This window comes from Staurois parvus, unplaced genomic scaffold (genome assembly GCF_062004578.1).
Source record: "Staurois parvus isolate SC_StPar_1 unplaced genomic scaffold, SC_StPar_1.0 ptg000074l, whole genome shotgun sequence".
Taxonomy (NCBI): Eukaryota; Metazoa; Chordata; class Amphibia; order Anura; family Ranidae; genus Staurois; species Staurois parvus.
The window spans coordinates 883,967-908,892 of record NW_028317870.1 but is presented as its reverse complement, the minus strand read 5'-3'; the positions used below and the strand labels follow the sequence as shown (position 1 = coordinate 908,892).

General features: G+C 44.2%; 1 protein-coding gene across 1 annotated transcript in view; it reads right to left on the bottom strand.

Annotated features, from left to right (window-relative positions):
- Window positions 1-644: 644 nt before the first annotated feature.
- The window catches only part of LOC149469323 (uncharacterized), a 47,607-nt gene continuing 23,325 nt past the window's right edge, over window positions 645-24,926 (bottom strand). The window contains exons 3-5 of the mRNA XM_089669400.1: window positions 10,514-11,767; window positions 6,108-10,410; window positions 645-733 (exon numbers count right to left, since the gene is read on the bottom strand). Of these exons, the coding sequence (XP_089525526.1) occupies window positions 645-733; window positions 6,108-10,410; window positions 10,514-11,767 (5,646 nt within the window). The remainder of the gene's footprint in view (window positions 734-6,107; window positions 10,411-10,513; window positions 11,768-24,926) is intronic.

The window sequence follows — 24,926 nt, the reverse complement described above, 5'->3', positions numbered from 1 at the left end:
CTAGGATTGTAAAAAACCTGGGTTACCTTTGGGTACCCTAAGTACAGCAGTAACGCTGCAGTGTGCCAGGGTGAACACTGAATTGGGGTAATAGTGGGAGGAGCTTAAAGGGAAATGGTTACATAAAATAAAGCATTCTTGTACCCACAAAAAAAGTTTGATTGCTGTGCCACAAACAAGGGTCTCAGAGACAAGAACAAACTTTCAGACATGCATTTTTTTTAAAAATGAAGAACTGCCATTACTTATAATTTTGTGCACACTGAAAATAGAGAACACTTTGCTTAGCCTACTTTGAAGAAGAACTTCATTAAAAATTAAGTTTTATTGAAGTGGCTCTCAGCACCTACCTGCTGAGAGCCACAGGACAAACTGCCGCTACAATTTGCACAGGCCCTAATCGCTGGCATGAATGTAGCTTTGTGCTAGCTGTACACTAGTCAGAAAACCCCCCCAAAAAAACAGTTTTTAAAAAATGAACACATGGTCATGAGAACAGTCAATATTGCCATCATGTAATGATCGAATTTTGAATGATAAATTGTTAATCAGTTTTTCATCCGTTTTTTGCTTCAGGGTCATGTATGCCCAATTCTAACAGTTCAAATCTTAACAGACAAGGAACACATTAATCTTTCAATTTATCACCCATTCAGTAGACATTTTCCAAACTTTTCCTTTAATTTCTTTGGCTCAAAAATGTCTCTACCGATTTTCGATTTGTGCCCATTAACTGGACAAAAACAAACTGTCCAAATGACAGATTTTCAAACAATTTTTCATCTAGTGTATGGCCACCATAAGGATGCATTTCACTGTCCTATGTTCATCATCATCATGATAATCACACAGTACAGGTGCTGTGACTCAAAGCTCCTGTAATGTGTGACTATCATGATGATGATGATGGCCACATTTGGCTGCTGACTGTATAATTCATCATGGGCAACAGCAGGGCACAGCATGGGGGAAAGGTGTATGTGCACACTTTGATCTCCCTGTACCTTGGGTGAGAATTCTCTGCAGACTATACCTCTGTGTCCTGAGTCCACACCTACACAAAACCCCACCTACATATTACACTGCCTACATTACATGCGTTCATCATATAATTTCCCTAAATTATATTCAAAATAAATGTTTAATAAGTTAAAAAAAAATAAACTTACATGAAAGAAAGAAACAATGGTAGATTTCCAACTGCATTACAGCACCCGACACACCAAAGGGTTCTGCATAATATTTAGTGCTAGACATACTACAGGAGATGGTCAAAGACTGTGAATGTACTACAGGAGATGGTCAGAGACTGCAGACAGCCCCTGACACACCACAGGGTTGTGCATATTATTTAGTGCTAGACACACTACAAGGAAAGGTCAGAGACTGCAGACATCTAGTTCAACCATAAGGGGAAGGGAAAGAAAAAAAAAATGTAATCCTATACCCACAGGTGATCCAGAGAAAGGCAAAAAACCCCAGCAAAGCATGATCCAAATTGCTCCTGCAGGGAAAAAAAATTCCTTCCTGATCCCCCGAGAGGCAATCAGATATTCCTTGTATAAACTTTACCTAAAAATGTTAGCAACCAGTTATATTCTGTGTATTTAGAAAAGAATCTAGGCCTTTTTAAGACAATCTACTGAGCTGGCTAGAACCAACTCGTGAGGGACTGTATTCCACATCTCTTAGGCTACGTTCACACTAGCGTTGTGTGCAGGCAGCAGAAAGGCGTTTGGGAAGCATTTTTACCGCTTCCCAAACGCCTCGGACAATTCTGCACATTGCAGCACATGGTGCTGTTCTAACGGGAGCGTTAGCATCAAGGCGCGGTGCGGCAAAACGGATGCCTCTGTTCGAGTCAGGAGCTGTTGAAGCCTCCTATTCTAGTCTATGGTGTTGCTCCGCAAACACCTGGCAGGCATTTGCGGGGCGGTTGTGACGCGGTTGTGGGGCGTTTGCGGAGCGGTAGCACCATTCAAACTTCATTATAGGCGTTTGTAGGGCATTTTTAACACTCGGCAAATGCCTAGCAACCGCCGCTGAATCATGCACGCGGGGTTTGCGGAGCGTTTGCCGAGCATTAAAAACCGCTCCGCAAACGCTGGACCAACGCTTGCCAAACACTATAGGGGCGTTTGGCAAGAGTTGGTAAAACAGTCAAGTGTGAACGAGCCCTTACTGTGAAGAAACCTGCACGTCTTCAGAGGAATATCAACATTCAGTGTTGATATTCCTCTGAAGACGTGCGGTTGCACGAAAGGTCTAAGGAATCCACACACTGTGACGTTTAGCCACCGGAGCCATTTTCTGGACCGGTGGCCACCTTTATTTACTGGTCAGTGTACCTATGTTATTGTAACTTGATACTTAATAAATTGATTACCTGTTTGGCAATTTTACACTATGAGCACTTTCTTTGTGGCTCCTTTATGGAGCCTTTAAGTATGCAGACCTTGGGAAGTACTTCACCATCCAGGGGAGGGGAATTCCTGTAATCAGGTGGCTGGCCCTGCTGATCCTTAAAGGAGGCCTCTGGAATATACATCACCCAGTTACTGCTAAGCTGCCCATTCGGAGATGGATGCCCCAGATGCTTACCATGTTACCTTGATGCTCCTGGTCTTGGATATATCAATGCGCATGATCTATGCGCTTTCGGTAAGCGCATAAATTGTTCTTTTGTCCTCTTACTGGGAGCACCATAAAGAAAGAGACGTTTACTGGCATTATTTCATTGCACTAACTACATATTGACTCTAACTGTGACTTTTATTATACCTATTTAGCGCTGCACTATATTACTGTTTATTATATTTTTTGCTAGACACACTAAAGAAAATGGTAACATACTGCAGACATACTACAGGCAGGGGCGGACTGACCATTTGGAAACTCGGGCACTGCCTGAGGGCCCGGGGTCAGTAGGGGGCCCCATGAGATGCCCCTGGTACCTTTTTCATAGGCTTTTTTGAGTTTGGGCAAAGACACAGGGGCCCCATGATCCCCTATTGCCCGGGGGCCCCATGAGTTGTCAGTCCGCCCCTGACTACAGGAGATGGTCAGAGACTGCAGACATGCTACAGGTGATGGTCAGAGACTGCAGACATACTACAGGAGATGGTCAGAGACTGCAGATAGCCCCTGAAACATCAAAGGGTTGTGCATAATTTTTAGTGCTAGACACTACAGGAAATGTTCAGAGACTGTAGACAAGAGATAATCACAGACTGCAGACATACAGTACAGGAGATAATCACAGACTGCAGACATATTTCAGGAGATGGTCAGAGATCGTAGACACAGTACAGAAGATGGTCAGAGATCGTAGACACAGTACAGAAGATGGTCAGAGAGTGTGGACATAGTAAAGGAGATGGTCAGAGAGTGCGGACATAGTAAAGGAGATCGTCAGAGACTGCAGACAGCTCCTGACACACCAAAGGGTTGTGCATATTATTTACAGCTAGACACACTACAGGAAATGGTCAGAAACTGCCGACATAGTATAGGAGATAATCAGAGACTGCAGACATAGTAAAGAAGATGGTCGGAGACTGCAGGCATAGTACAGGAGATGGTCAAAACTGTGGATGTACTACAGCAGATGGTCAGAGACTGCAAATGTACTATAGGAAATAGTCAGAGATTTCAGACGTACTACAGGAGATGGTCAGAGATACAGAGATGTATGCAGATACATGCTACAGGAAATGATGGTCAAAGATTGCTGACAAGCCAAAGGGTTGTGCATATTATTTAGTGCTCGACATACTACAGGAAAGGTCAGTGACTGCAGACATAGTACAGGAGATGGTCAGTGACTGCAGACATAGTACAGGAGATGGTCAGAGACTGCAGACATACTACAGGAGATGGTCAGAGATTGCAGACATACTACAGGAGACGGTCAGAGATTGCAGATATACTACACAAAATGGTCAGAGACTGCAGACAGCTCCTGACACACCAAAGAGTTGTCCATAATTTTTAGTGCTAGACACTACAGGAAATATTCAGAGACTGCAGACACCGTACAGGAGATGCTTAGAGACTGCAGACACAGTACAGGAGATGGTCAGAGACTGCAGACATACTGTAGTACAGGAGATGGTCAAAAGACTGTGAATGTACTACAGGAGATGGTCAGATATTGCAGATGTACTACAGGAGATGGTCAGAGGCTGCAGACATGATACAGGAGCTGGTCAGAGACTGCAGACAGCCCCTGACACACCAAAGGGTTGTGCATATTACTTATTGCTAGACACACGACAAGAAATGGTTAGAGACTGCAGACATTTAGTTCAACCATAAAGTGAAGAAACAAAATTATAATCCTATACGCACAGTTGACCCAGAGGAAGGCAAAAAAAAAAACCCTGCAGCAAAGCATGATCCAAATTGCTCCTGCAGGGGAAAGAAATCATTCCTGATCCCTCAAGAGGCAATCAGATGTTCCCTGGATAAACGTTACCTATAAATGTTAGCAATCAGTAATATTATGTGTAGCGATACCCCCGAAGGGGCTGCTTAAGTTTGTTCACTCCGCCACTCTGCCTCTCAACCCCAAGAACTGTCTCAGCCCACACTGGCACACCTGGCAATAGTGTAAGTGCAAGGACCAATGTAAAGCACACATGTTATAATAAAACACAGAGATCAGCTTTACTGTAAGACCTCTATGGGAAGTAATAAACATTAACAACAGGTATATGTTAGGAGAATCAAGAGAACAGCAAATACTGTGACGGAAAGCAATATAACTCACTTTTACACTCAGGCTGCTTTCAGGGGATTCCAACCATGAATAACCCCAAGAGCAGAGGAAACACTTACATGGCGCCCTCAAAGTGGATTTAACTCCTCTTCATAAAATGGGCCCCATGATGTCCAAGCAGAAGGAGAGCAGAAGAATGACTCTCTGTTGTGTCAGACTTCTCCCTTCTAACCCCCGACACCATGATCCCAATAGGAAAACACTGTACCCAAATGATGCTTAATAGCTACTTTCAAGGTAAAGCTAATCCCTCACACACCATGCAATATAGAGGCCTGACTACGCATGCGCGTGCCCGTATGGCACCAGTAACTTTAGTCTCTTTGTAACTGGATGAATGTTGGGATCTTCAGCTAGCCACTTTCGTTGGTGCACTTAAACTCCTTAAACACTTAAACTGTAATTGTAATCCTGTGGCAGTATTTGTATAGTAAAGTGAACACGGTGTCTGCTCAGCAGGGCCATCTACACAACCCAGTGCCTGGTGAATATGAGCAAGGTATGATGTCTCTGTATGTGTGCAATGTTCCTGTCATCTGACAGTGGGAGAAATCCCTCTCACCAGATCCTGTGACAAAGGCCCAAACGATCGTCCTGAAAATGACAGGTTCCTCTGGTCACCTCATGATGAGCACTTCACACTGTCAGTGTAGGCACTGTACTGTAGACCACTTCTCTCAGTTTGGATGTTCCTTTGTCTGATGCAGATCACCAAGCATCCAGTGCACTGCCCAAAAGCACTTCTTTTCCAGGTCCAATCTCTCTCCTGCCACATGCAGTCCCCCTCTCCTTCAGGAGAAACCCAAGATGGCCCCCTTCATTCTCCTCTCCCTAAGCATGATGGCTTTCGTAGTTATTTATTTTTATTCTATCTCCATATCAGCCTATAAGGTCGTTTCTGTTCAAAACTCCATCGTCCACAATGCTTTGCAGCTGCACTTCCTGCTTGAAAGAGTCCTTGTCATTGGCTCCTTTAATGGCTCTTATAATTGGCTCTCTCTCTCTTACAGTCTGAGAGGAGAAAGGGGGGGCTGAAATCCCTCACTGCTTTGTCTGTGTCAGGGCAAGTGTCAGGTTACACAGGAGAGGCCAGTCAGCAGATCACAGCCATGAGACAGGATTAATATCTCCTGCTACACACTCCCCCACCAAAGAACCTTTGGTCCTCCAAAGGCAGTAACAATCCTTGACCTGGTACATGCTTGATATATACACGCGGAGAAAACAAATTAGTACACACAGGAAATCAAACAATTTACATTCTCATAAAATCTTGGCAGAGGAACCTCCCACCAGTTAACATAGGATGGAAGGTTGTCCCGCCTACAAGCCACCTTAATTGGAATGGCCCAGCCAGATGTGTCAGGGGGTGAGTCAGTATTGTCAACCACCAAATCTGCGGTGGAAGGATCAGGTGCTTCAAGAGTCCTTTTTGCAGTGAGAATGACCTCTTCAGAGCTCTCACCCAAAGTATCATATGTTAGTCTCTTTGGTGGGTGAATAACCCTACGCTCTCGCTGTTCTTTAGGCTCTGGGGTTTCAAGCACACGGGTCTCTTCTTCATCATCAACCTTCTCCTCTTCCTGCATTTTAGCTTCATCTCTAACTTCCTCTTCAATAAAGGATGGAAAGTCTGCAGGTTCTGCTGTCATCAAAGAGGATTGAGAGTCTGTCAGCTCTTCAATTAGTGGACTCCGAGGCACAAACACAGGAGCATCGGGCCTGAGTATCCCGGTGTCAATCACTGTGGAAGGAGAAGGAGGGATAGCAGATTCAGGCATCTGAGGCAACCACAGCCAATCCATTCCCATCTCTTCATCTTCGCTGTCTCCATCTTCTGCAGGCTGAAGCAAAGACTGAAACCGAGTCACTGGCCGAGATCTCTGGGGGGCCCTGGATGATGACTGTGGATCTGGCTGTAGTGGAACACGAACTGCTTCAGATAGAGGCAACAAATGATTACGATGCCAAGTTTTCAGCGGGCCTGTGCTTCCCTCTGGCCGGATCTGGTACACTGGGAGTCCTGGCAGCTGTTTGCAGATGACATAGGGCTGTGATTTCCACCGGTCAGCCAATTTGTGTCTTCCAGGGACACCCAGGTTTCTCAGCAGCACCTTGTCACCCGGCTGTAAGTCCTGCACTCGCACCCGGAGGTCAAAGTTTCTTTTATTTCTCTGTCCTCGGGCATCTGAGGCAGCTTGGGCCTTGTCATAGGCAGCCTTCAGACTTTTCCGCAGGCGGTCCACATATCCTCTGTGTGAGGTTGCAGAGGTACGGTCTATGGACGTGCCAAAAGCCAAATCTACTGGCAGCCGGGCCTCGCGCCCGAACATCAGACGATAGGGAGAGTATCCTGTGGCATCGTTTGTGGTGCTATTATAAGCATGCACGATAGCTGCTATGTGCTTGCTCCAGTGCTGCTTTTTCTCAGAAGTCAGAGTCCCAAGCATATCCAAGAGGGTTCTGTTGAATCTCTCTGGTTGGGGATCTCCCTGAGGATGGTATGGGGTGGTTCTAGACTTCCTGATGCCCAAAAGATCTAACAGTTTCTTGATGAGACTGCTTTCAAAGTCTCGCCCTTGATCAGAATGGATGCGTTGAGGTAGACCATAGTGCACAAAGAATTTTTCCACCAAGATCTTGGCCACCGTGGGTGCTTGTTGGTCTCTCGTGGGAAAAGCCTGGGCATACCTAGTGAAGTGATCAGTTACTACTAGGATATTTCCCTGTCCACTCAAATCAGGCTCCAAGCTTAGAAAATCAATGCATACCAGCTCCATGGGTCCCTGACTCTGAAGGTGGCCCATTGGGGCAGCTCGGTGAGGCAAAGTCTTCCTTTGGATGCACCTAATGCAGGAGTGACAGTAACCCTCAACTTCAGCTCGCATGCAGGGCCAGTAGAATCTGTCCCTCACCAGGTGGAAGGTCCTGTCGGGTCCTAAGTGACCATGACTATCGTGCAAAGCAGTTAATACTGTCTCTCTGTGTTTTTCTGGCAGGAACAACTGCCATCTTTCTCCAGGATCTCCAGAGGGGCCCCTTCGGTAGACCACCCCTTGGTGCAACTGCAACCGATCCCACTCTCGGTGTAGTAGACGGGCTTCCTTAAGGGAGTCAGTGAGGAGCAAGTCAGGGCATTGGCTCTCCAAGGCTTTCAATGCCAAGCTACAGAGAGGGTCTTCCAACTGATCCCTTCGCAAGTCTTTCTTGGAGAGTTTTGGCAGGCCTTCATCCCCGACTTGGGTGATGTTGCAGTAACATCTGGGAACACCAGCGGCTGATACTCCAAGGTCTTTGGCCCTGGATCCTCCTCCAGCTTGGTGTTCTGCTCCTTGACATAAGGCTTGTACCCCTTCGGGAGTCAGCTGAGTCCATTCTTCAGTATAGTCCCTGGAACAATGAGGCCTTCTTGACAATGCATCCGCATCTTTGTTTCCAACTCCTGGTCGATATTTCAGACTGAAAGTGAATTCAGATAAGGCAGCCAGCCATCTGTGACCTGTGGCATCTAACTGCGCCGTAGTGAGGATATAGGTGAGAGGGTTATTGTCGGTCTTGATCACAAATTCAGCACCGTACAAGTAATCTCTCAGCTTATCCACTACTGCCCACTTTAGAGCCAGAAATTCGAGCTTGTGTGTGGGATAGTTCTTTTCAGTGGGTGCCAAGCTCCGACTCACATAGGCAACAGGCCGAAGGTGCCCGTCATGCTCTTGATACAGCACCCCGCCCAACTCATCTCTGCTAGCATCAACATGCAGCTCGTATGGCTTGGTTGGGTCTGCATAGGCTAGAACTGGAGCAGTGGTTAGATTCCACTTCAGCTGTCTGAAAGCCTCTTCACACTGAGCAGTCCACTGTTCTTGAATGGACTCTCTGGGTTTCCTAGGACCTCCAGCTGATCGAACAGGTTTTGGCAGATCAGGGTCATCGTCTTCCTCTCCACTCTTCAGTAGTTCGTTGAGTGGGCGAGCTGTTTTAGCGAATCCCTCAACAAATCTTCTGTAGTAGGAACAGAATCCTAGAAATGACCTAAGTTCGGTCACATTAGTAGGCCTTGGCCAGGAAGTGACGGCCTCTAGCTTCTGGGGGTCGGTGGCCACTCCATCAGCAGACACAATATGGCCAAGGTAGTTAACCGAGGGTTGATAGAACTGGCACTTCTCCAGGGATAACTTCAACCCCTCATCATGGAGTCTCTTCAGTACCTTCTCTAGACGCTCTTCGTGCTCCTCCAGAGTCTTGCCAAAGACAATGATATCATCTAGGTACACCAATACCTCTATCAGGTTCATGTCTCCAACCGTCTTCTCCATTAACCTCTGGAAAGTGGCTGGGGCACCGGACAGGCCTTGTGGCATGCGGTCGAATTCAAAGAACCCCACCGGGGTAATAAAAGCGGTCTTCTCTCGGTCTTCAGGGTGCATGGGAATTTGATAGTATCCGCTCTTCAAATCCAACACGCTAAACCACTTGGCCCCTGATAGACTCTGCAAAGCGTCTTCTATTCTTGGGGTGGTGTATTGGTCAGGAATGGTCCTCCTGTTCAGCGTCCGATAATCAATACACAGCCTCAATGCACCATTCTTCTTCCGTACCACCACTATTGGAGAAGCATATGGACTCCGGGACTCTCGGATTATACCTGCCCCTTTCAACTCTGCCAGTTGCTCACGCAGGTCTTCCAAGTCCCCTAAAGGAATCCGTCGAACTCTCTCCCTGAATGGCTTATCCTCTTTAAGACGTATTTGGTGTTTGGCACTTTTTGCACATCCCACATCGAATTCACTCTTGGAGAATGCAACCTTCCATCCCTGAAGCTGAGCCTTGGCCCTTTCCTTCCATTCAGGTGGAAGGGGAGAATTTTCCAGATAAAATTCCTTGGCAGGGATCCCATCTTTCTCTTCCCCCACCAAATCAGATAGTGAGACTGGGGTGGCTGGGTTAACTTGTCCCAACAACATCCGTGCTAGCATCTTCACAGGTAAGGCCGTTATGTTGCAGACACTAACTGAGATTTTTCCATGACTTCTTTGTAACGCTTTAGTTGAAACAACTTCAGGAATTATCTCTACTCCCGAACCTTTCCTCTGGCCATCTGCCTCGACGACAATGAAAGGGCCTGGTTGCTTCCAGTTCAACTTGACGGACGCTTGTAAACAAGCCACTTCACCAGGCTGTAACACCTTCTCCCTTCGGTCCAAACGCCAGATTTTCCCCACTCCTTCAGTTGGAGCCTTCTGTTCTTGCACCAGGCGCTGATAGGCCTGTCTCAACATGGGGTGCACACTTGTAGTTGAAGTGTCTGACTCCAGAACAACAGGCGTCAACAGTCTTCTGACCAGATCAGTATTGGTTCCTATGATGAGGGAACCCTTACTGACCCCTACTGGGCGAGGACAGACCACTGCTAACGTGTCAAAAGTCTCAGTTTTCCCAGCCACCGAGGGATCAAAAGTCAGCCTGACTGGTAAATAACCGTCATAGGGGAAGTTTTGAGTGCCAATGCCCCATATCTCTAGCTCTTCCAACTTCTGCAAGGGCAGGTGCTTGAGGTGCTTGTCATAGAAGTCTCGGTAGAGAAGGGTCACTTGTGCTCCAGTATCCAAAAGGGCCTTAGTGTAGATTCCCTCTACTTGGATGGAAACAACAGGAGCAGGTCCCACTAGCCTGTCTGGAAGCTTGGGGGTGGTGGGGATCTGAGTCTGTTTGGTGGCCTGATTCCTGCACTACTTTCTTGTGAAAATTCTGATCTGGTTTGAGTCTCCTTTGAGTGCTGGACATCTGGTGTGCATTGATTTTCCGCTGCTGGGCCGTATGTGCCAAAGTAAATGGGGCACTGGGTCGCTCAGAGGCAACAACAGGAGCCTTCTGCAAAGGGTTGGACTTCTGCTGCTGTCTCCTCTTGTCTTTTTTTATGAAGCTCACTACTTCAGATGGGCACCCAGTTTGCTCCTTCTCCGGGGCCTTCTGAAGGTTTTTCTGCGACTTTCCAAGAGACAGCTTCTTTAATGCTCTCACCAACTCTGCTGTAAGGTCTGTCAGGTTCTCTTCATTTGAGCAATTAGCGATTAAATGGCCTACCTCTCCACAGCGATAACACTTCTTATCGTTAGAGGAGACAACACCCCTTCCTCCCTTGATCAGAGTGGACACCGTCTGCTTCACTTCCTCAAGTGATTGTTGCATATCGGCATGGGCTTCCATCACTTGTCCTACTGTTTTCTGAATTCCACAGAATGTTTGCTGTAGAGTAGTTTGCACCTGTGCCAACTGAACTATAGCTTGTGTCAAAGTGTCAATAGAGCTGACGGGCCCTCCATCTGAGCTTGTCTCCGATGCAGACCCAGACTGTATGATGTAAGCTGTAGCGCCATGTTTAAGACCCTTGGCAGACTCAGGTATCTGTGCCTTGGCTGCAATGAGAGCTTCTTCCTCTCTAATAGCCTTTATGAATTTGGAGTAAGTGAGGAGGTCAGTTGGACTCCTGGATCGAAGTTGTAGCACAATGGGATCCAGTGGCTGGGCTCCCCTTTGCACTTGTAGCATTAAGGCTTTATTGGCCTCTTCAGCTTTCATCCCACCTTTCATTAAAACTTGTGGAAGGGTTTTATCCAGCCGTGTGACATAGTTTATTAACTTCTCACCCTCCATTTGATAAGTGTGATGAAAGAGATAGATTAATTCTGTGCAATCTTCAACTCTCCCATAAACTTCACAGAGTGCTTCTAGACACTCAGAAACTGAGCAGGTGGGTTTATCCCGTTTCAGGTTTCGAACTACATCAGAAGCTGGTGCCCGCAGGCTCTCTACCACCCTCTGTCTCTTTACCGTGTCAATCACATCCCACTCTTCCACAGCTTGGATGGCTTGATCCATCCAAGTATCAAAGTCATCTTCTCCTGAAGGTGTGGGAACTTTCCCCGAGAAGAACTGTAGTTTGCGATACCTGTAATTGATGGACCCTACTGAGTTCTCGAGAAGCCACTAGCAGAGAAAGGGATTCTTCTGAAGATGTCACTGGCTTTGAGGTGCTGACTTCTGGGTCCAGCATGGCGCTATCTTTAAGAGTTGATTGCAGAGTATTGGAAATTATCCCGGACGAGCCCCCACATGTAGCGATACCCCCGAAGGGGCTGCTTAAGTTTGTTCACTCCGCCACTCTGCCTCTCAACCCCAAGAACTGTCTCAGCCCACACTGGCACACCTGGCAATAGTGTAAGTGCAAGGACCAATGAAAAGCACACATGTTATAATAAAACACAGAGATCAGCTTTACTGTAAGACCTCTATGGGAAGTAATAAACATTAACAACAGGTATATGTTAGGAGAATCAAGAGAACAGCAAATACTGTGACGGAAAGCAATATAACTCACTTTTACACTCATGCTGCTTTCAGGGGATTCCAACCATGAATAACCCCAAGAGCAGAGGAAACACTTACATGGCGCCCTCAAAGTGGATTTAACTCCTCTTCATAAAATGGGCCCCATGATGTCCAAGCAGAAGGAGAGCAGAAGAATGACTCTCTGTTGTGTCAGACTTCTCCCTTCTAACCCCCGACACCATGATCCCAATAGGAAAACACTGTACCCAAATGATGCTTAATAGCTACTTTCAAGGTAAAGCTAATTCCTCACACACCATGCAATATAGAGGCCTGACTACGCATGCGCGTGCCCGTATGGCACCAGTAACTTTAGTCTCTTTGTAACTGGATGAATGTTGGGATCTTCAGCTAGCCACTTTCGTTGGTGCACTTAAACTCCTTAAACACTTAAACTGTAATTGTAATCCTGTGGCAGTATTTGTATAGTAAAGTGAACACGGTGTCTGCTCAGCAGGGCCATCTACACAACCCAGTGCCTGGTGAATATGAGCAAGGTATGATGTCTCTGTATGTGTGCAATGTTCCTGTCATCTGACAGTGGGAGAAATCCCTCTCACCAGATCCTGTGACAAAGGCCCAAACGATCGTCCTGAAAATGACAGGTTCCTCTGGTCACCTCACGATGAGCACTTCACACTGTCAGTGTAGGCACTGTACTGTAGACCACTTCTCTCAGTTTGGATGTTCCTTTGTCTGATGCAGATCACCAAGCATCCAGTGCACTGCCCAAAAGCACTTCTTTTCCAGGTCCAATCTCTCTCCTGCCACATGCAGTCCCCCTCTCCTTCAGGAGAAACCCAAGATGGCCCCCTTCATTCTCCTCTCCCTAAGCATGATGGCTTTCGTAGTTATTTATTTTTATTCTATCTCCATATCAGCCTATAAGGTCGTTTCTGTTCAAAACTCCATCGTCCACAATGCTTTGCAGCTGCACTTCCTGCTTGAAAGAGTCCTTGTCATTGGCTCCTTTAATGGCTCTTATAATTGGCTCTCTCTCTCTTACAGTCTGAGAGGAGAAAGGGGGGGCTGAAATCCCTCACTGCTTTGTCTGTGTCAGGGCAAGTGTCAGGTTACACAGGAGAGGCCAGTCAGCAGATCACAGCCATGAGACAGGATTAATATCTCCTGCTACATATGTGTATCTAGAAAATAATTCAGGCTTTTTTTAAAGCAATCTACTGAGCTGGCCAGAACCAACTCTTGAGGAAGTCTATTCCACATCTCTTACTGTGAAGAAACCTTTCTGTATTTGGAGATTGAATCTCTTTTCCTGCAGACATAAAGAGTGCCCCCTTGTCCTCTGTGATGACCTAAAGGTGAATAACCACTAATGTATTTATACATGTTGATCATATCCCCCCTTAGTTTCCTCTTCTCAAGAGAATAAATTCAGTTACTCTAATCTTTCACCATATCTGAGGTTACCCTTCTCTGTACTTTATCCAGTTCCCCAATGTTCTTTTTGTGAATTGGTGCCCAAAACTGAACTGCGTATTCCAGATGAGGTATTACTAATGATTTGTACAGGGGTAATATGATATCTCTCTCTGGAGTCTATACCTCTTTTAATACAAGAGAGGATTTTGCTTGCTTTAGAAACCGCAGCTTGGGATTGCAGACCAATATTAAGCTTATAATTGACCAGAACCCCCAGATCCTTCTCCACCACTAATTCCCCCAGTTTTACTCCCCCTAGTATGTATGATGCATGCGTATTCTTAGCACCCAAGTGCATAATTTTACATTTATCAACATTAAATCTCATTTGCCACTCAGTTGCCCAATTAAACAGTGCATTGAGGTCGGCTTGTAAGTTAGAGACATCTTGTAAGGACGTTATTCCACTGCATAGCTTGAGGTCATCTGCAAAGAGTGAAATGGTACTTTTAATCCCAGACCCTATATCATTTAGATATACTGTATAATAAAAAGTAAGGATCCCAACACTGAACCTTGGTGTACACCACTAACAACCCTTGACCATTTAAGATGTGACGGAAAGCCTGTCACCCCGATTGGGAACTGCTTCCTCACCACTGGGACACAGGACCAAGGTATTATTATTATTATTATACAGTATTTATATAGCGTCAACAGTTCGCTCAGCGCTGTACATTACAATGGGAGACAATACATGAGACAGTACAATAACAATACAGTGCGATACACGAGGGGTTCGAGGGCCATGCTCCTTGGAGCTTACAATATAGGAGGGAGGGGATAGTTGTACCGGAGGAAAAGCTGTGGGGGATGGAGTGGTAGGAAGAGTGGAGGAGATCGATAGTTAGCAGAGGGTGGGGTAGGCTTCCCTGGAGAGGTGGGGTTTTAGGGTGCGCCTAAAGGAGAGGAGAGTGGGTGATAGTCAGATGGATTGGGGTAGGGAGTTCCAGAGGATGGGTGATGCCCTGGAGAAGTTCTGGAGGCGGGCATGGGAGGAGGAGATCAGGAAACTAGAGATAAGGAGGTCTTGTGAAGAGCGGAAAGTGAATTTTGGGTGGTATTTGATGTAGTTTGGGGCATTATAGCTGGGTATTATAGCTGGGCATTGCACCCAAGACTAGACGAGACTAGCTTAGATGCCACAACTGGAACTCTTTATTAAACAGAAATCACAGGTTTTTATTCACAAATAGGGGCAGTCCCCACATTAACAATAACCACAAATATTATACATTAGAATAAACATCCCACATTGATTAGATAACGGGGTGAAGCTGACATCAGTCTAAGCTCTTCATGTAGGAGCCTCCAAGAAGAGATTGCCAACAGACAAGCAATAGGTGACTCAATTAACAATGGAATACACACCTAGGAGACATACAGTGGTAGAAAGACACATAACACCTTAATAAACAGATTAGCGCAAGAGTCCTCAGCATCAGGTTTGTTTTAATCTGATTATATTAACATCTGTTTAGAGTCTCTGAGTTTTAGAAAGGGGGGGGGGTTAAAGCAGTCAATGCTGGTTTGGGCACAGGGACCCCAAATCTATATCCTGGCCCTCCAGTTCTCAAAGTCTGTGTGTTTTGGGGAGACAAGAACTTGAATCCAAAAGTGAACTACTCCAAAAGGTCCCCCCCCCAGGCACACACCAAAGAATAGAGCCTCCTTAGATGCCAGGGACATGGTCAGTAGGCAAGAGGCTAGCGTGCAGTCCTCTCCCAAAGCCCCTGTCCTTTTTGGGTATGTCGTATTTCTCCCCCCTCAAAAGTCAATTAACCAGGTTCCAGACCTCCACCTGGACTGGACATGCGTTAGTCAGGCAGAGTGAACCCAAATAGTTGGTCCACACAATCTCCATTCTTGTCTGTAGGGAAGAGTTGTCATTGGTAGGTGAGGAGCAGAGGTCATGGACCCTCTGTCTGGCTGCCAGTGCTTCAGCTGGGAGGTCTTTACCATTCCAGGGCTTGGTCTGCTGCTGCTGCTGGGGAGAGGAAACGACTGCCTCAACTCCCTGGAGCTGTGAAGACACAGTAGGTGCTGGACAGAAGCCAGCAGCGCTCTGCCTTGTTGCCAGCGCTTCAGCTGGGGACCCCTGTGAGATGGGGAAACAGCTCTCATTGTTTGAATACTGCTTGTGTGGAGTAAATTAAATGTTTTGACTGACATTCTGCAGTTTAGCCACAAGATGTCACTGTTTTTCTAACACAGCCTCAGACTGCATAGATATTTCTATATTCATGAAGAGGTGGAGTTTTCACACAGAGAACAGAGACAGCAGCCATGTTCTGGAGAATGGTGAATGAGGGGGGCCGTGTGAGCTGAGAATATGATGACATCCAGGTGTGAGAGCATCCCTCCGTAACCAGAGTTGCAGCTGATGAGATTGCTGCCAGGAAGCTGATGAGATTGCTGCCAGGAATGTAATGAGAGCAGAGGAACTAAGCAACATATACGGCGAGACCGCATGCTTGTTGGAGAGGCATTTGTTCTGTTCAGAGTCACCAGCGGATGCAAAGCAGACCCGGGTCGGTAAGATCGTGCACGCACCTCATTTCAGTGTTGGCGCCTTGAGACTGAGTCCGGGCCTATAGTTAGTTAGGGTCTCTGTTTGTGTCAGGCCACAAGTGTTATTACTGATCATTGGAAGGACTCCACTTCCACTTCTTAATAGGTGATTTAACAGTACTGATTGGCATATTCAAGGCTTTGGACATCTTTATATGTCCTTGTCCATCTTTATAAAGTTCCATTACCTTGTTACGCAGGACTTTTGACAGCTCTTTTCTGATCCCCATGGTTCAGTATCTAGCCCAGTCAGTGCTTCCATGTAAGAGCTAACAAACTCATTGACTATTTATACACTGACATTAATTGCAATTTAAAAAGCCACAGATGTGGGACATTAACCTCTAATTGGCATTTTAATCCATGTGTGTCACCTTCTGTGTCTGTACCAAGACCAAACATTCCAGGGTATGTAAACTTTTGATCATGGCCATTTGGGTGATTTCTGTTATCATTATGATTTGAAAAGAAGCCAAACAACTATTTGATAATAAATGGCTTCATATGATCATCATCCTTCAATAAAAAAGCATTTTTTGGTATGATCAGTCATATTTTCAATATCAATGCCAAAATTTCACAATTTCTGCCAGGGTATGTAAACTTTTGAGCACAACTGTAGATCAATGTTGTAAGCCTCATGGAAAGATGCATACAGGTAGACAGGGTACAGTGGAATGACTACAGAGAGAGGCAGGGGGGAGGGATATACACAAGTACGATGAGAGAAAGAGCTCAGCTTAGACAGGAGGAGACAGCTTAAAGACACAGAGCAATGATAAACAAGTGATGGTCACAGAAATAATAAATCAAATAGTGTACCACAACAATGGGCATGGTATTGACACAGCTCCAGATGATCCACATTAGCTCACAATTGATATGATCCAAAAAGATTTAGACAGAATAAAAGTGGATAAAGCACCTGGACTGGATGGCATACACCCACGGGTCCTTAACCCCTTGACGCCGACGTAACACAAATATGCGGCCTCACGGACCTGGGCTTTTTTCCGTGGGGCCGCATATTTGCGTACCTGTCTTTGTGCTGGGAGCGCGCCGCTCGGCGCGCTCCCAGCACCAAGACCGCGGTGTCACTGAGAGCCCCGGGTCCCGTTCTAACGATCGGGACCCGGGACTCCCGATTCTGGGTCACGTGATCGCTGTGATAGCCTCTGATTGGCTATCACAGTGATCAATCACTGTGCAGCCCGGCCCCCTTGTTTTCTCTCTCTCTATGAATGGAGAAGAGAGATACATTGTATCTCTCGAACTCCTGACACAGAGAGAGAAAAAAAAGTTTGTAAAAAAAAAAAAAAAAGATAAATAAATATTAAAAAATAAAAGAAAAAATAAAGAAAAATACCTAGATCAAGGTTTGATCTAGTTCAGTACCAGGGTTAGTGTTTGGGTCAAGGTCAGGGTCAAAGGTCAGGGTCAAAGGTCAGGGTCAAGGGCAAAGGTCAGGGTCAAAGGTCAGGATTTTTAAAAAAAAATTGGTATCAGTGTCAGTTAGTGTTAATGTCAATGTCAGTGACAGTGTGTTTTATATAAAAAAAAAAGACAAAAACAAAATGCGCACTGTTGTTTCTGGACTGTACTACGGGTACAAACAACAAATAACATACACATATATGGTATCGCTGCGATCGTCAAGAACTGGAGAATGTATTTTGAGTTGTTCTTTGGTGGTAGGTTATGGTCGTAACAAGAAACACACAGTTAAATTTAAAAAAATGATTTTTTTACTATTTTGGCCCAGTTTTCCTTTAATAATAAAAAAAAATTAGGAGCTATCCATGACCATTTACCACCAAATGAAAGCCCAATTTTTCCTGAAAAAAACAAGGTATAATCCACCTGGATGTACAAAGTAGTTGTGACGATATGTACGGTTTTACTAACACGTCAATGTTGCAGAATTGTGCTTAGGCATTTAGATTTGTTTTACCCTTAGGCGTGAAGGGGTTAAAGAATTGAGCCCTCTTTTCAAAGCCATTGTTTCTAATTTTTAGGGACTCTTTAATGACTGGCATAGTACCACTGGATTGGCATAAAGCCAATGTGGTGCCAATATTTAAAAAGGGGTCAAAATCTTTACCAAGTAATTACAGCATGGATTCATGAAAGACAGGAGTTTTCAAACAAATCTGATTTCTTTTTATGAGGAGGTGAGCAAAAACCTTGGACAGAGGGGTGGCGGTGGACGTGGTATACTTGGATTTTGCAAAAGTGTTTGACACAGTTCCCCAAACATGGCTAATTTGTAAGGTAAAGTATACGGGCTTGGAAAAATCCATATGTAAATGGATAGAAAACTGGCTAAAAGATCGTATTCAGAGAGTAGTGGTTAATGATTCATACTCTGAATGGTCTAGGGTTGTCAGTGGTGTACCCCAGGGTTCAGTATTGGGACCCTTACTTTTTAATATATTTATAAACGATATAGGGTCTGGGATTAAAATACCATTTCAGTCTTTGCAGATGACACCAAGCTTTGCAGTGGAATAACGTCCTTACACGATGTCTCCAATTTACAAGCCGACCCCAATGCACTGTTTAATTGGGCAACTATGTGGCAAATTAAGTTTAATGTTAATAAATGTAAGGTTATGCACTTGGGGGCTAAGAATATGCATGCATCGTACATACTGGGGGGGGGGAATCAATGGTGGAGAAGGATCTGGGAGTTCTGGTAGATCACAAGCTTAATAATGGCATGCAATGCCAAGCTGTGGCTTCTAAAGCGAGCAAAATCCTCTCTTGTATTAAAAGAGGTGTAGACTTCAGAGAGAGAGATATCATTTTACTCCTGTATTAGTAAGACCTCATCTGGAATATGTAGTTCAATTTTGGGCACCAATTCACAAAAAACATTGGGGAACTGAAGAAAGTACAGAGAAGGGCAACCAAACTGATACAAGGCATGGAGGAGCTCGGCTATGAGGTAAGATTAGAGGAACTGAATTTATTCTCTCTTGAGAAGAGGAGATTAGGGGGATATGATCAACATGTATAAATACATCAGTGATTCATATAGTGAACTTGATGTATTATTATTATTAGTTATTCACCCTGAGGTTATCACAGAGGACAAGAGGGTACTCTCGTCTGGAGGAAAAGAAATTTAATCTCCAAATACGGAAAGGTTTCTTCATAGTAAGAGCTGTGAGAATGTGGAGTAGACTCCCTCAAGAGTTGAGCATATTTATACTAAGGGGCACTCTGATGGGCACATTTTGTGTTAAGGGACAAAAACTGTGGAAAGGGGCACTCTGATGGGCACATGTGATGGAAAGGGGCACTTTGTTGGGGAAGATGATGGAAAGGGGCACTCTGAAAGGGAAATCTGATAGAAAGGGGTACTTTGTAAGGGGGGCACTCTGATGGGAATACCTGATATAAGGTGGCAATGTGATGGGGATACCTTATGTAAAGAGGCACTCTGATGGGGACAACTGATGTAAAGGACCACTCTGATGGGAAAACCTGATGTGATGGGAATACATGATTTAAAGTTGCACTCTGATGGCGACATGTAATATAAGGGGGCACACCCTATTCGGACCTCGGCCAGAAGAATTTTTTAGTGACCGGACCTCTTTGAATTTTAATTCATTACCCCTGCTCTATATTATTTTCATTTTTCCAAATGGCATAGGTAGCATTATTATCATTATCTAGCATTTTTGTATACACATTTTCAATAATATGGAGTCCCCTGTTTATGTACAAACATTTATATTTTTACATACCTGTTTACCCATACAGGACCCTTATGGTCTCTATGTTATAGTGTTTAGTGAGATACTTGCCTAATTTTCATAATTTCCCATTAATCTCCTTCTTATATGTTTATTTTATTTATTGTATTTTAATTTAAGAGCACTTCATCTAATTAGTTTAAGAGAGGGAGGCTTGATATGTTTTTTTTGTACTAACGTAGGATGACACTTGGGTCTGTCCATGAGTTGGCTGGGCCCTATAGTCCGCCACTATCATTTGTCAATATATGCCCCCTCTGTGACTTGATGAAGGAGCATGCGTGTTCTGAATGTGTGCAATGCCTACTGTTGCTGTAACTGGAGCTGACATCACTCCTGCTTGCCCTGAGGATCCACACTGAACAGGAAGTACTGGGAACCACCAGCATAGCCAAGGATAGCACTTTGGAGACTTGCCTGCAGCAGGACCAGGAAGTGCACAGTAGTTCACACCAGTTTGACAAGCACTCACTTAACTACTACTATTGTGAGTGGCCAATTTTGTGGAATAAATTATTTACTTATATTGCTGTACTTAGATGGCGCTGCTTCTCTCTTTTATGGTTCACACAGAGTCTCTTCTAGCTTTTTTTTAATCGGCTGCCACTGAGTCAAGCATTGTTAGAATATCCCTTAACCACCTTTGGACTTTAAGGACTTTACTTGTGTTGTTATTATGCTAGCCATCAAAGTATACATCTGTTTTATTTTCTTTTTAGTGCGCCAAATATATCTTTTGTCTCCAATCACCATTCCTGAACAGCTAGAAACTCAATCTTCCTGTGCCCAGAGCACTGCTGAGATGTTCAGCATCTAGTCTTTGTAATCCATGATTTCCTCCAAACCCCACTCCAAATCGCTCCTGAAGTCAGGGTCCCGTGACAGCTTCCTGTACAACAACCCCAGGCCGTTGTAGCCAAAGCCTTCTGTCAGGTTGTCGTCCACTGTCCAAGGGCACACTTGGACTACATATCAGCAGAGGGCTCTGTAGCTATCATTAGCCGCATCTCTGCCCAGACCAGCCTGCTTAACTCAGCTGTTCACATTTTGTGCGGTTGTTCCACCATTACAGCAGCTGCACTTTTTATTGCGATCAGTACCTTTCCTGAATGGAGGAGAGAATGTTTCCCTGGTGATGCTGCTCTTCTAGTGCTTCCTTTCAGAGTTGGTGTTAGACGGAGTCATCCAATCACAGAAGGACCTGGTCTGGTACTGGTCCTTTGTGCCGCTTCCGCATCTCTCGCAGCCTCCTTTCAAATTCCGCTTTCATGGCTGCTGGTATCTGTTCCTCTCCTCTTCTGCTAACCTGACCTCGGGTCCCAGTGTTGGTTTAGATGTCCCAGACTGCAGACTGATTCCATCAGAGAACCGTTTCCTTGCCACTGGGACACAGGACCAAGATATTATAGCTGGGCATTGCACCCAAGACTAGATGAGACTAGCTTAGATGCCAACCTGGAACTACTTTATTGAACAGATGTAATAAAATTTGGTGTAACGCTACATAAATAAGATAAACATAAATAGATAAATACAATATAAATACAATATAAATATATATATACACAAGGGTCTACATGAAAGTGTCACAAACAGTGATATAAAGTGCATGTGATCTACAGGTCCCAATCTAGTGCCTTCATAAAGTGAAAACATGAAAAAACCAAATCCCCAATTTGGAAATGCTGCCCCAAAATCTTAGTCACATATAAAGTGGATCCCAAATGCGGGATATATATAATAAAGTGACATGTGCTGAAATACCCCAATAATTGCAATAACATAAATAATCATAAATAGCAAGAAAAAACAATCCAACGAATAAATATGAACACATTTCCAACCAGGTGCAAATAGCAAAAAATGTAAAGAAGGTGCTTCAATCTTCAAACAAGTGCTGCAGTGCAAGTGCAAATGGTAAATTGATATCCTTAAATGGCAGGATTGCCCCTCACCTCCTGAATGCAACCCAAAAGGGTCAAAACGCCTTATGGATCACCCTGGATCCTATATAGGAAATCTCCAGACCAGACCAAACAGGCTCCACTGGTTTCACAGACCCTCACTGGTTGTTCGCTTAAGGCTTGGATTCCCCTTTCACAGGCAGGTAATCGTAGTGTAGCAAAATTACAAGTACCATTTTAGGGCCATGAAAGGACAAAGAACAGATCTTCCATAGTGCAACAATGTTTATTTCAGTGTAAACATATAAAAACGCCAAGTAAACACTCACATTTTGTAGGATGAAAACAGGCTGTCACACCACAGAGTATGGGTGTACTATGTAAGAACCTGGTGTACCAAGATGGTGTTCTGCCGGAACTATGTCCGGCGCGTAGATGCGACGTAGTGACGCAGTTCACTGAAATAAACAGTGTTTGCCAACAAAGGATATATAACAAAGTATTGAGATGAACTTTTGATATTGACCAAATACTTATTTTCCACCATAATTTGCAAATAAATTCTTTCCAAATCAGTCAATGTGATTGGATTTTTTTTCTAATTTTGTCTCTCATAGTTGAGGTCTACCTATGATGCCAATTACAGGCCTCTCTCATCTTTTTAAGTGTGAGAACTTGCACAATTGGTGGCTGACTAAATACTTTTTTGCCCACTGTATATCCAATAAAAAAATTTAAAAAATCAAATTTCTTCATACATTTAGGCTAAAATGTATTCTGCTACATATTTTTGTCATATCATTTGCTTTGCTGATCAGCGTGTCCCAGCCATCAATTATTGGCCGGGACTTGCTGATTGGCTTGTGCTGTAACTAACCACAGCACGGCCGGGGCGGCTACCCAGAAGAGCTGGATCATGTATTATATACGTGATGCAGGGCAGAAGGTCACCTTGCCGCCGTACTCCTACGTGAGGTGGTCGACAAGTGGTTAAAAAAAGATACAATTCCATCTAGTTCAACTATTAGAAGAAATAAATAAGTAGAAAACAATATACAGGAACCCTACATTCACTGACCACTTTATTAGGTACAGCTGGTCAATTGCTTAGTAACACAACATGCTAATCAGTCAATCACATGGCAGCAACTCAATGCATTTAGGCATCTAGACGTGGTGAAGAGAACTGGCTGAAGTTGAAACCGAGCACCAGAATGGGGAAGAAAGGGGATTTAAGTGACTTTGAACATGCATGACATGGCTGGTGGTAGCAGATGGGCTGGTCTGAGTATTTCAAAAACTGTTGATCTATTGGGATTTTCATGCACAACCATCTCTAGGGTTTATAGAAAATGGTTTGAAAAAGAGAAAATATCCAGTGAGTGGCAGTTGTGTGGATGAAAATGCCTTGTTGAGGTCAGAAGAGAATGGGTAGAATCATTGCTGCGACATTCAGATGGTAGGTTCAGAATTTGGCTGTATCAACGGTTCAGACTGGTGGTGGTGGTGTAATAGTGGCCGGAGAGTATATACCTTTAGTTGATCCAGAGGAAGATGAAAAACCCTATAAAAGCATGGTCAAAGAAAATGTGTTCCCGACAACCCAAAGACAATCAATTATTTCCTGTATCAACAATCTCTGGTGTAAATATCCAGTTATATATAGTACATCAAGTTTTATGCTATCCCAATTTTAATATATTTGTTCCAAAACTTGGCTTTTGTTTACTTAGGATTCATTTATTTTTTGTTAATGTAGAGTCTCTGCTATATGGACATTACCAACTGTACACCTCTTGACACCATTCATGGAGCATGAATTATTATGCATTATAAATAGTTATGTAATTGTGAACACCATTCACACTTGCTGGCATTGTACACTTACTACTAGTAAATCAGGTCCTGTATATTAAAATTGTCTTATTGTTAATTGCACAGAGTAAAGTTTACACAATTTATTGGGTTGTTTTTTCTGGTATGCTTAGCCAGGTATAGCTTAGGTTCAATAGGTAAAATCTCTTTATCAATGTAAACATTTTTAGTGTAGCAATGTACTTTTCTACATTTAAAACAAGTAGGCAAGCATCTGATTTTAGCAGATAGAGTAAACTGGTCCATCCTGTGTGACAGAGGCTTTATTCAGTCAGCAGATCGGCTTGCTCAGCAGGGTATCTCTCCGCTGAGCAAGTGGATGAGAGGTCCCTGTCTGCTCTGCTGCTGCAGAGCAGACACAGCCCGCTGTCCTCTGTGGGCTGTTGGATGTAAATGGACCGCCTGTTCATTTCAACCTGACTGCCATCCCATATGATCCGATGGACAGAAAGGGAATGGATCCCCATCTGTCTCTTTTTTGGAGGATCAGATTGGCGTCTGTTTACATCCTATGGTTATCCACTGCAGGCTGAATGCAGCCAGTAATAGATTGGAAATAATAGTGATCTGCTGCTTCAAATTTGCATGGGAGGCTCAGGATCAGATCTGCAATGTTCAAAGCCAGAACCCCCAAGAAGAAATTTAAAAGTAAAAAAAAAGTGTAAATAATATACAAATAAAAAATACAAATATAAAATCTATTTTATATATAATACATAAAAGTGGTGCGTTTATTTGCACCTGGGAAGCACAAGTCCTGCATGCAGCCACCAATAGAAATGTACATGGGTATACACCAGTACTCACGTAAACACGCATATAGCACACAAGCATATAAACAGCTGCCTACAACCATTCATTTCTCATGGCATACACCTAAACGCTCTATGTGGGTTTACCCAAATATACGCATATACAAACATACAACAGCACACAGCTCTTCATTTACATAGTCAGCTGCTATCTGCAGCACCTTTTAGTTTGTATAAATTAAATCGACCATGTGTATGAGGCTAATCAAAAATATTCCCTCCCCTCAATAATTCCTAAGCTGCACTAATAATGCTGGAGGATCTGAATTACATTTGTATTCAATGTGCATCTATGCTCACGCAAGTCAATGCAAGATCATTAAAATCCTTAGCAATTGCATACCTATAAAAAAGTCATGGTTATAATAATTTGTGCCATCCTCAACCCATC